The 12,190-nt window shown below is 43.7% G+C and overlaps 1 protein-coding gene across 3 annotated transcripts in view; it reads right to left on the bottom strand.

Moving 5' to 3' along the window:
• Positions 1-225: 225 nt before the first annotated feature.
• Positions 226-12,190, bottom strand: part of TRIM67 (tripartite motif containing 67) — a 32,890-nt gene continuing 20,925 nt past the window's right edge. For all 3 annotated transcript variants that reach the window (XM_063391889.1, XM_063391890.1, XM_063391891.1), the window contains 5 exons: positions 11,510-11,655; positions 8,559-8,697; positions 7,297-7,600; positions 1,281-1,443; positions 226-291 (listed from right to left, as the gene is read on the bottom strand). In XM_063391889.1, coding sequence (XP_063247959.1) covers positions 226-291; positions 1,281-1,443; positions 7,297-7,600; positions 8,559-8,697; positions 11,510-11,655 — 818 coding nt within the window. The remainder of the gene's footprint in view (positions 292-1,280; positions 1,444-7,296; positions 7,601-8,558; positions 8,698-11,509; positions 11,656-12,190) is intronic.

Raw genomic sequence — 12,190 nt, 5'->3', positions numbered from 1 at the left:
AGGTACCCATCTGCAGTCGAGTGCCAGTCCAGTGGATGTGCTTGCTATGGCTGTTAAATTGAAAATGGGGTGGCCTAGCTCTAACCAGCTGATTATTCGGTGAGCAGCATGCTGCACAGTGTTTGAAGTCAGGGAAGAGGATGCCTTTTTACTGACTTACTGAAAAGTGCCAAAACACACTGAGAAGGCTTACAGAATCCAGCACAGTGTCAGACGGGGCCTTCATTAGTTGTTGGGCAACTTGGGCTGTTTCACACTTTGTGGCACCTCCAGTCCTGTGTGCAGGGTCACCTGCACAAAGAAGAAAGAACATTAGATTCAAAACAGAGACAATTCTCAGCAGAGAGCATTTGTGAAGGCCAAGTGCAGGTAAATTACATGGAAAGGGCTGTGGGACTGCAGGTCCAAGTTTAAATCAAGACTATTAATGGAGATGATATCTAGTCTTTTAAACAAACAAGTCTCCTTCCCCCTTCCCTCCTGCATACTTTGGGACCGAGGAGCCAGGCATTTGTATCTTTTCCCAAATCTAGACACCAGTTGTAGGTATCCAGAAGTGCTGCTTGCTGGTACAAGGATGGGATCTCTGCATGAGGGACTCCAAGTGCTTCAGGACAGAGGTCATGCAGAGCCCATGCACATGATGAGTGCTCCACTCTGGCTGTCTTGGTCCTGCCTGACCTAAGCTGACCAGGACAGTCCTCAGGCTCCTGCGTATTTCCACATGTTCTCTCTTATACCAATTTCAAGCCATAAGCAGTGGTTTTGAAGTAAAAATGCATTATATTTAAAGACAGTTCCTCCAAGAGGAAAACCTCTTGTACACAGAGAACAAGAATGATGTGTTAACTGTGTCTTCTCTGTTGTGCTAATTCTCTGACCTATGTTCCCTTTGCTCTCCTTGCCACTATGCTGCTCATACTTCAGTCATTTGCCAATGTTAATTATTTCCAAACATGAGATCTAGGAGGAATTAAGATGTAAGATGGTTTTTAGTCAAACTGGCAGGGGAGAACTTTAGAGACACTGCTTTCCAAGGGGAGCACAACAGGAAAATCAGAGCAGGAATTAGTGTATGCAGGTACTTTTAATTGTTTTACAGCATTACTCTTCCCATTGGTCAGGCAAGGAGGAAGGTCAAAGGTAGTCCAAAAAGTGTGAGTAGCCTGCATGTAAGCCTGAGAAGGAAAGAAGCCCTATCTGTACTGACTAGCTGCAGATGATGCTATCAGCTCCTTCAGCTGGAAAGGGTAAGAGGGGCTGCACTGCAGAAGATTTACCTGGACATTTCGATTGAGGCTCAGTGCAGGCATGAAGACGCCCTCGATGTTTTCAAAGGCTGGAGGCCCCTGCTGCTGCCCATTTATGTAAAAGGTCAGGTTGTGCTTGTTCAGATCCAGGAGAACACCAACAGTGGCGCCTTTAGAAACTCCTCCTTCAGTCCTAAGGTACAAAGGGCACATGGTTGGTGAAGGCAGAGGGCCACACTGCACTGCTCTCTCTAGGGCAAGCCAGCCTTACTGAGCAAAGGGAGCGTGCAGCAGCACAGGGAAGGGATTCTTCCTGAGGCGTTTGGTGATGACTGACCTACACCTTTATCTGAAGCACGTGTACCACATCCATGGGAGTTTAACAAGGGGATCCCAGAGAGAAGTTATATCCACCTCTCCTGCAACTGCAGTTTAAGAGGTGAAAATGGGGTCCAGAGCTAACAGGTCCCCTCAGCTAATGACAAATCGGGAGGTGAGCCAGTGGAGTCCTGGAGACACGGCACCTCTGAGTATCCCTGTTACAGTGAAGTGATGCATGGCAGGAAATGAAAAAGCAGGAAGCTGTTTTGCTAGGTGTTCATTTCTAATCAATATGTGTGCTGTCAGCTCAAGAGAGAGACATCCTCACCTTGGCATGCTCTAGGGGAACTGAGACTTCCAGGGAGAAAGCACAGCCACAGCAGACAGTGGTTTTTGGGAGGAAGGAAAATGGGGACTGGTTAGGCCTAAGTGTAGCTTCTGGTTGACAAGGTGCTCAGCTCAGCTATAGGACTGGGAGCTGTCTCGAGTGTGCAGGCACAGTTATTAATAATACCAGTGATAATTGGTTGTGTCAGGAGCAGCTGCTGAGAGCGCCTGTAGCACCAGGGCTTGCCAGGACAGACTCAGCCAGCCATTACACGCTTGAGCGGTTTGACATTAATGCACTTTGACTTGGGGGTTAGTCAAACTCAGTATTACTTTGAAGAACACAGAGTAAAAATATCCACTAGATAATGCAGATTGGCCACAGGCACTGCTATTCTGCTGATATCATGAGGCTCTGCAATGGATTTACAGCCTGACACAATTTGTTCAGGGTAAATCAGATTTCAAATAATTTGCAGTAGGAAAGGAAGCAGCTGCCTTTTGTCCCATGCACTCACCTCAGGCACACAACTTTCACAAGATTAATAGCATTTTATCATAAAATTTATCACAATAGGTAGGCAAAAGATTAAAAAAAGGCGAGGGGTGAAGTATAGGAGTACGATTAGGAAGAAGAGAGTGAAGGATATGAAATTTTCCTCTTGTCCACTAGGTGTCACAAACTGTTTTCCTTTAGACAAAACGTGGCACTGGCACTTCATCTGAAAGCAGATTATAGAGAACTGTTCTGACTTCTCCATTTAAAGCTCTTCAAACAATAATAGTATAGCTAAGAATCACGGATTGACTCTGAGAGGTGTTAGATGTGAAAATTCACTGTTCTCAGATTCCTTTGATTTGATTTCTGGTCTGAGCTGTTCTCCAAAACCACAAAATAAATTATTCTCCACCAAAACTTAAGATGTTTACCTGCTCTGAATATGTAACTATATAGACTGTTTTTATTAAAAGCCCTCAATCATAAAATTCACTATGAGATTGTGGGAAGCAACAGTACTATGATTTAGAGCTATTTACAAGTAGACGATTTTTTCCCCTCTGTTTAGGAACAGCTTTGATTGTAGGAAATCACTTTTTTGTTGCAATGCTCCCTTAATAAATAGTTAGTATTTATTAAAGGACAATCCAGTTCTGGAGATAGGCAACTGTTTCCTTTTTTAAAGTAAATCCCATTTGTCCTGCTCATTTTGATTTCTGTGTGCAACAATAAGTCCTGAGTGCAGAAGTGCTGTCCAGAAGCCTGGAAGGTCAGAGTACAGAAAGGGGAATTTGGCTACCATGAAAAATGCCACTGCCTGTGGCAGTAGAGGTTGTTATTCCAAGATGCTTTCAGTAACAGCTTGGACAATGTGCAGAATACAACTGCGTGAATTAGGCTGAGGAATTAAGAAGAGTAGTTTCACTATTATTTAAAAATAAATCTTAACAATTTATGAACAACTTAATAAACTGAATAATTAGTTCCACTCTCCATTAACAATATTTAATGTGCTAGCTTTACAGCATCTAAACAACTTTATGATATCTATTGCCAATGATAGTATTTTTCATTCGATTGTAGCATTTTTGTATGATGAAAAAACCTGCTCTTGAGATCTCTGAAGTCAATGAAGAGACTCCTGATTGCAAGGGGCTTCTAAGACTAAAATGCAAATACCCTAGATTTCGAATTTATGTTGTTTTTCCGTATAAAATATTTCAGTGTGATTTGCATCTCCTTTCCATAAACATGTAGGAGCTGGAGTATTGCCTGTAGCACCTGGTAGTCCTGCTTTGGGAACTTTGCCAAGGAACAGATCTATTGCATTGAATGTCAGTGCCTCTTGTTAATGGACATCCAGCACCTCTCAGAATAGTTTGGATCAGAAGGGACCTTTAAAGGTCATCTAGCTCAGCCCCCCTGCAAAAAGCAGGGACATCTTCAACTAGGTCAAGCTGTTCAAAAGCCAGTCCAATCTGACCTTGAATGTTTCTAGGGATGGGGCATCCACCACCTCTGGGCAACCAGTTTCAGTGTTTCACCACCTTCATTGTAAAAAAATGTCTTCCTTATAGCTAGTCTGAATTTATCCTCTTTCAGTTCAAAACCATCTCCCTTTGTCCTAGCACAACAGACCCTGCCAAAAAGACTGTCACCATCTTTCTTATAAATCCTCTCCAAGTACTCAAAGATCACAATCAGGTCTCCCTGGAGCTTTCTCTTCTCCAGGCTGAGCAATTCCATCTCTCTCAGCCTTCTTGTTCCATCCCTCTGACACTTTTTGCCCAGGATACACTTGTCCTTCTGGGCTGCAAGTGCACACTGACAGATCATGATCAGCCTCTCATGCACCAATATCCCCGAGTCCTTCTTGGCAGGGATGCTGCCAATCCCTTCATCCTCCATCCTGCCCTGACACAGATGCAGAACTGTCTACTTTGCTTTGTAGAAGCCCATGACCCACAGCCCCACTTCTTGAACTTGTCCATGTCCCTCTGGGTGGCCTCTCGTCCCTCAGGTGTGCCAAACACACCACTCAGCTCGGTGTCACGTGTGACCCTGCTGAGGGTGCACTTGATCCCACTCTCTGTGACATTGATGACAACATTAAATAGAACTGGCCCCAGTATGGATCCCTGAGGGACACCTCTTGTCACCAACCTCCATTGGAACATGTAGCTGTTGACCACTACCCTCTGGATGTGACTATCCAACCAATTCCTTATCCATTGGACAGTCCATCCATCAAATCCATATATCTCCAATCTGGAGAGAAGGATTTTGTGGGGGACCATATCAAGGGCCTTACAGAAGTGCAGATGGATGTTGCCCATAGCTCTTCCTTTGTCCACTGCTGTAGTCACTCCATCATAGAAGGCCACGAGGTTGGTAAGGTAGGACTTGCCCTTGGTAAAGCCATGCTCACTGTCTTGAATTACCTCCCTGTCCTCATGTACCTTAGCAGAGCTTCTGGAAGGATCTGTTCCATGATTTTCCCATTCTCAGATTTCTGGGAACAAGAAGATTTAAACGTGCCTCCCAAACCTATCTCTGCCCTAAAGTTTCTTAACCAGTTTCCTCTGCCTGTTCTCAAAAGGGTCCCTCTGTATCTGGATGCATTAGAGTCTTCTGTTCATGCCCCTTCCAGCATTACAGAAATCATCCTAGATCCAATTTTGTATGCTTTGAGTGAAAGGAACAGAAAAGTCCTCTAAATGTGACAGGTCATGCAAATTAGTTTTTCAAGCTCTACCCCAGTTTATAATTAAAACTAGTCATTTATTAATTACCCTAATTTATTCTCATGAAGATCAGGAAGCAAGAAACTATTACTAAGGTGTAACTTCCATTACAACAACATCCCAGAGGCTAAAAGGTGACAATGAATTTGCTTTGGATTGTGATACTGTGCTGTCATGTACTCGTGTTCAGTGGGGAAAAACCAAATAGGCAGCAATAACTGTTTCCACAAGACTATTACAGCTAATGAGTTAAAAAACTGACCTAGTTGACTGTCACAGTTAAAAATATAATGCCTAGACCTAATTTCATTGAAGCGCATGTGATTTCATAAGACTACATGCCCTTTGCGAGTGTACTTCCCTTGAACAGACATTCCATGGGTCTATCCATGCCCTGCACGTGCCTTTGTGTTTTATCAGGTAAAAACTGGGAAACTGTCATCAACAGAAAGCACTCTGTTCTCCTGGTTAAGCAGGATGATTGGAAATCCTAAGTGTTTCCATTCTTGTGCCTCCCAGAAAAAAGCTTTTGCTTAGCTTGTGTGTTGCTTGCCGGGAGGAGCATGCCCAGGACCACATCCATAAAATAGGTTTCTGGGACAATGGTGCACAGAATGGTTGCCAGCTTTTTTCCAGAAAACATAAGCTGCTCCACAGAGCATTAAAATTAATACAGCTTAACATTACTTCTGCCCTGAATCGAATCAAGATGTTAAAGGGACAGAGAACTTTTTGGTATATTTATTATACTGACGTTATTTTACTCTATATTGTCTTAGGACATGATCTCAGGTCTTTGGACCCATGGAAAACAATCCAAGCGACTTCAGATAGCTTCTGATCCAGCTACAGGGTTCTTCCACCTGCCTGTAATGAACTGCAAAATCAAACCATGTTTCAAACAAAAATTCCCAGCAATTGCAGCTTACTTGCTTAAAGCACAGGTATTCTGTAGAGTATAAATGACTGTTCAATGGGACACACTACAATCAGCCTTAGGATACAGTGCAGATTGAAACAACTTTATCTCTTTGAGGAGACATCTGCATTTCACTGTTTTAACAATCACTGCAAAACTTTGTTTTAATCGTTTGGTATAACAGAAAAAAACATCTGAGACAGTGAGAGTGGAAGACCTGCTGGGTCAGTCAGTAGAAAACTAAACAGAAGCTGATTCCAGCTCTGTCACAGATCTGCTGCATACCCTTAGTCAGTCACTTTACTCATACATAAAGCTCCCATTGTGATAGGATAGGTATACAAATACATCATTTTCCTAAATGAGCAAGGCACATAGGATCCTATTCTGAGGAAATCTTCCCAAGGGTCTCAGCACCAGCTGACCTTCAGCTAAGGTTGGCCCTCTCATGGGACACAGAAAGAGAGCAATGCAGTTCTGCTCTGATACCTTCAAGCAACACAAACCATGTGTCCCCTGCACAGTCTGGCATCACTTCAATGAAACAGAAGCCAGCACTAGGCAGAAGTAACTATCCTGAGCACCAGAATTCATGCAACCGTGTCAGCACAACACAGGATCTGTGCTGACAGTTGTTCTCTCTGTGTGATCCATCCCTGGAGGTACCTGCAGCTAGAACATGTCTCAGTTGGTTGTACCAGCTGAGGAGCTCTTCAAAGCTCTTCAGTACAATGGCTCAGTAGAACGAAAGCTGTCACTTAGCCCTCACTGCCAAACTCCCCTGTATCCAGATCTGCCTCCGTGTGACCTACAGCAAAAGCCTTAATAGCTGTCAGAAGTGGAAACAAACACCTGCAGCCTAATTGTTGTACAACCTGCAGCCAAGATTCCTCCTAAGGAAGAGAATCAACCACCTTTCTCTCCCCAGCAATGAGAGAAGTCCTGCATCCCATCGTGCTGTGCCCCTGCCTGCTGATGCGGGTGGGACACGCAGTAATGGGTTTAAATAACAGCAGGGGGGATTTAGGCAAGACCTCAGGGAGAAACTGGTCACAGTGAGGGTAACAAACACCAGCACAGACTGCTAAGGTGCAATCCCTGTCACCAGTGATTTTTAAGAAGGAATAAAATAAGTACATTTAGCCGGGAGCTGGACTAGATGGCTTGCTGAGACACCTGCCTCTGACGCAGGGCAGAAAAAGCACCTGAGGAGAAAAGCGCGCCGGCAGCACTCACCGATTGGTGTGGGAATTGCAGTGCATGAACCAGCTGCGGTTGTTGTCCACGTACATGGCCCAGGCCTTGTCGTCCTTGCCCAGCATCATGTCCTTGACCACGTTGATCCTGGCAATGCCAAAGGCGGGGTCCGGGTGGTTGTCGTAGCGGTCCACGTGCAGCTCCCAGTAGTGCACGCCCTTGGAGAAGGCTGCGGTGCCCAGGACCACCCGGTCATCGTAGCTGTTGCAGGTGGCAGTCTGGTTGTCATTCGACAGCACTATGTCTCTGTGAGCTGAGGAGGGGTCAAAGGTGAACCACGCCACTGTGGAAGGGGAAAAGGAAAGGCAGGATTATATCAGGAGCAGCTGTGTCCAAGTGCTGTCTGCTTTACTTCAGTGAGAAGAATTATGCCTTTGTCAAGACCCCACTGCACTCTGGGGTAATAAAGACCATCTTTCCTGTTACTGTAGGCAGCTACACAAGAGTAATCTGAGCTGGTACCCTGCTGCTCTTCAGCTCAAAAGTGCTTTACATTTGTGCTTGTTCCCCCGAAGTTTAGCTGCTAAGGGTAGTGACATTCTGTCCACTTACAGGAACAAGAAAGTCACTGAGGAGACAAAGCCTTCTCCATGACATGGAAACTGCTCATGAAGGTGAATTGGTTCAGGATCACCTTTAATGGAAATGGAGATTAGCTGTGTCCATGCTGGTTAGCACTGACTTCACTAGTTTGTCGAAGTGAAGGGTTTTTTTTAAAAAGGGGGAAAAAAAGCCCCAAAAGCTCTTAAAGTATAAATATTTTATACTGGCCTATTTTGGCAACCCAGCATAAAAGTGGAAGTGATAATAGCATGCACTTTTTGATTCATTACAGAATCATTAATGAAGATGAACTTCCTGTAATGTCCGTATGGATGTCAAGTATAATTACAGAGGAACAAGCATGAATTCCCATCTCTGTATTATCAAACCTTGCAGGGAAATTGAAGCAATAGTGAAGAAAAAGACAAAAAACAAAGATATACGGAGAAACGGAGACAGAGTGGGACAAAAAATATTCCATGAGTTGCATAACTGTTTCTGTACAGTAAATAAAGTATCTTAGTTAGACTCTAGACTTTTACAGCAAACTAAAATCCCCTAACTTGAAGCTTGAAGTGTTACTGATAATGGAAAATGCCATTAGGTGTCAAATACATTAATGGGTGTAAAGGGATGAAAGTGTCCTGCCACTGAGACCTGCAGCTTTTCATTTAGAAAGTGGCAAAGCCCCAGCTCACCGTCCGACGTCTGTAAAATGACTGTCTTGCTGTAAGGACCAACGCCCGAGGAGTTGAAAGCTTTGACCCTGGCATTGTAAGTGCTGTTGAAATGAAGGCCGTCGATGGTGCAGAGAGTCTCCTTGCCAACATATACTTCCTGAACATTCCCAAAAAAACCAAGAGAGAGAGAATGAGGGACACAGTTTAACATAGTTAAGACTTCTAAATATAAACCAAAAGTGAACAGCTTCTCTTTGCTTCCCAGGATGTATGAGTTATGCTGTTATAACAGCATGGGAGACATCAAGGATGGTTAGCACTGGACAAACTAAGGTAAAGATGAAGCTGGAAGGGTAAAGCAACAAATGGCAACACAAAAAGATCTTCATGCTCATCCTATCCTAAATATCTATTCCAAACCACTATTTTGGACAGTAGTCCCAGGATCTGAAACACTGTGGCCGCTATTTTATGTAAGACAAAAAGGAGGGCGTATAAGAATAAAAAAACCCAAGTGCAGTTTTGTTCTGTTGGAAATGTTATCTTACACCTAGGTTAAAATATAATTTTGAAACCTGAAAATCCACATCCAGAAGAAAATTATCTCCTAAGAACTAGGATTACATGCATCACATGATGAAACAGTAAGTAGACAACACAGATAGTTAAAAAGTCTTCAAATATTTATCATACAGCAATTACTTCTGTAATGTGAAATATTTCAGGGAGGAACATCTAGGCAGGCCAGTGAAGAGGATCAGATTATGCAGATTATGATGAACTGAAAGAAGTCTAGAAAATCCTGTCTCGACAGCAGGTTGAAAGATAATTCCTTTCCACCACTGACTTCTCTGATTCTGTGAAATCTGTAGGTTTATGGCAGCAAAGGCACCAAAGTGCTTAAACCTGTCACTAAGCAAACCACACAGATCCCAGTTCAGTTAAGACTTAAGTAATGCCTAGGAATAGTTCTGATGATTAATAGTTCTCTTTCATGTAAGCCCAAAAGAATGTGATGAACAAGAAAGGAATTGCTCTAAGTTTACAGCAGGACACATGTTTGTCCTCTTTGCTACTATGGTGGCTGCTACAAACAACAAAATGTCTTGCGTCCTGACTTAGCTGGGATCACTCATGGAGACAAAGAAGAGGTCTAATAGAATAACTTAGTTTACCTCCATGTCATAAGATATGCTGATTGTGAAAAAAATATTGTATTTGTTGAACAACTCTCACATTTTCTAATCCACTTTTTTTCCCACTGTTCACTGCTTCAGTTTATGTAGGTTTATGCTTTCTGCTTCAATAAAGATGTTCTCTTTAAATCCACCCATTAAATGCTGATAACATGCAGTCAGTATCTTTGCTTTCAGATATAGAATTCTCCATTTAAAAGGTCAGCAAACCCTTATTGACATGGCATTGCTGAGAAGCTTGTCTTTTATCTTTTAATGGGTAAAACTGAGGATGCTTCTACCACAGCAAGCAGACCATTCCCCTTAGAAGTTATCACCCTACATTTTTAAGGATTGAGGTGATTTTGTACCTTGTTCAATCCAAAAATCTTAACATGGTGCTGCTGGCAGTCCTAAAACCTTTGGCAGTAACAAAACTCACCCACACAAATGAGCTTGGATACACACCAGCCTGAAATCTTATTATTCTCAAGACATGAATACCACTTTAAAAGGTTTATCCTGGATAAACTGGATAAAAGATACTGGAATTCTAACACCTTATTCTAACTCTTCATTCATCACACACTGATAACGCTCTTACCTACTACCATTGACTATATTGGCAGCTCTCAGCAGCCATTCACGAAAGTACCTATTCACAATTTCAGTAGAGGAAACCAGGCTCTTCAAATCCCTGTGAAATGTTACTTGGACCAAGGAACTGAGGAGACCTTCCAAAAACCACAATGCCCTCTTCAAAATGGCCTGCCAATATTGCTGCCTCTTCTAATGAGGGGTGTCCAAATCAGGTACCTTTGCTGGCTATGGGTGTAGTGGTTTGGCAGTTCCTTAGGTGGATCCATGCCAGGACATTTTCAGCTTGAGAAATCTTTAGGCTTCCAGGGAGGAGCCAGTTTGCAGCTCCCTAAGAAATGCCATCACGTGTTTTTGGCAAAGTTCCCCATTTGTGAAGAGAGCAGCTGTACTCCACAATCATCTCCAGATGCTTTCGAGGCACCAGCCCCTAGGGAAAGCACTGGGCCAGCCTGGTGCTGAGCAACAGGAGCACGAAGCCTGCCCGAGGCAGAAGGAAGAGGACATAGCTGGAAGAAAGCTGATTGAATTGCTTCTCTGGTTTGTTTATCAGGATGTGTTGCAAAATATGGGAGCCCATAAGCGCCCTGCACCTGCAACCAGGAGCATCACGTTGTGGCATCACCCAGAGGATTTGGAAGGACAGCACTTGGGAAGCCTTTCCATATTTATCAATTCCATCACAGCATGAGAGTGGAAAAAGCTTCCACCAGCCTGGTCTCATCCACTCCCAGGAGAAAGATTCAGAAATCCTGTATTTTTATTCAGGATCATATTTTTACTCAGAAAATCAGGACTGAGTTGCATTTCTGGACCAAGAATGTCAACTGTTGAAACAGAGTTCAATGGACAGATGACAGTAGGGGCTTCAAACAAATTTCTGGTTTGTGCAATGAACCACTTCCAGCTCCTGCAGGCTTGTATAGGATTTTCTACTCTGGAATGCACTGGGGATACCTCAAGGCTCGCTTTGCAAGATCGCTGAAAATAAGCTCAAACAAACTTCCTGCGTAAGCCAGTGGTCTTTCTATTAAGCAGCGTCTGCACAGATTTCTCCACCAACACAATAGAATTAGGGATGTTTTGACAACCCACATCTTCCCTATCCCTCTCCCCACCCTCAGACAGAAACAAATCTGTATCTGGAGGAAACTCACATACAAAGAAACACAAAAAAATGTTGAATGAAATTCTCACTCGGAATTGGCCACCATCTCCATCATCAAGTTCCAAGATATAACCATCCACTGGGTTGTGGGTCAAAGGTGGCATCCTCCAGGCCAATGTCACGCTGTTGTTCCTGGTGCAACACTTCTCCAGCTGCAGTAATGGGACAGGTGGCACTGAAACAGGAACTGGGTACAGGTTAGTGTAACTCTGCCCTACCCCATTAGTCTGTGCTGTGAGCAGTATGGCAATTGCTCATCTCCTTCCCCTTGCAAGGGAGCCAGTGTTTGTTAGGAAGAGAGTCCATCCTCTTCCTTGAAACAAAAGGCAGTAAAATTACATAACAAAATATTGTTACCCAGTTAGACAAATCATTTCACTGAAGTACCAAACAGAAACGTATCTGGACTTGATTGTCATGTCTCATAAGAACTAAAGTCTGGGGAATCCATGTGTGGTTTCCTTCCCAGCAGTCACTGTCTGGAAGAATTCTTTTTCACACCAGAGCACCTCCTGTCCCCCAAAGGAGGGGCAGGGGCTGTCTCAGGCCATAGGGTGCATGGCAGATGCAATGGCACTGTTAACAAGCACAGCAGTCACTCCGCCCAGCACACCTGAGAGACAGCAGAAACTCCACCAACAGCAGGAAAACAATTCTTCACCACAGTTGTGGGGGGTTTTAAAAATCTAATTTACCACCCCTCCCTCTCG

The sequence above is a fragment of the Prinia subflava genome, chromosome 2 (genome assembly GCF_021018805.1).
Source record: "Prinia subflava isolate CZ2003 ecotype Zambia chromosome 2, Cam_Psub_1.2, whole genome shotgun sequence".
NCBI lineage: Eukaryota > Metazoa > Chordata > Aves > Passeriformes > Cisticolidae > Prinia > Prinia subflava.
This window is presented reverse-complemented; position numbering and strand designations above follow the sequence as displayed.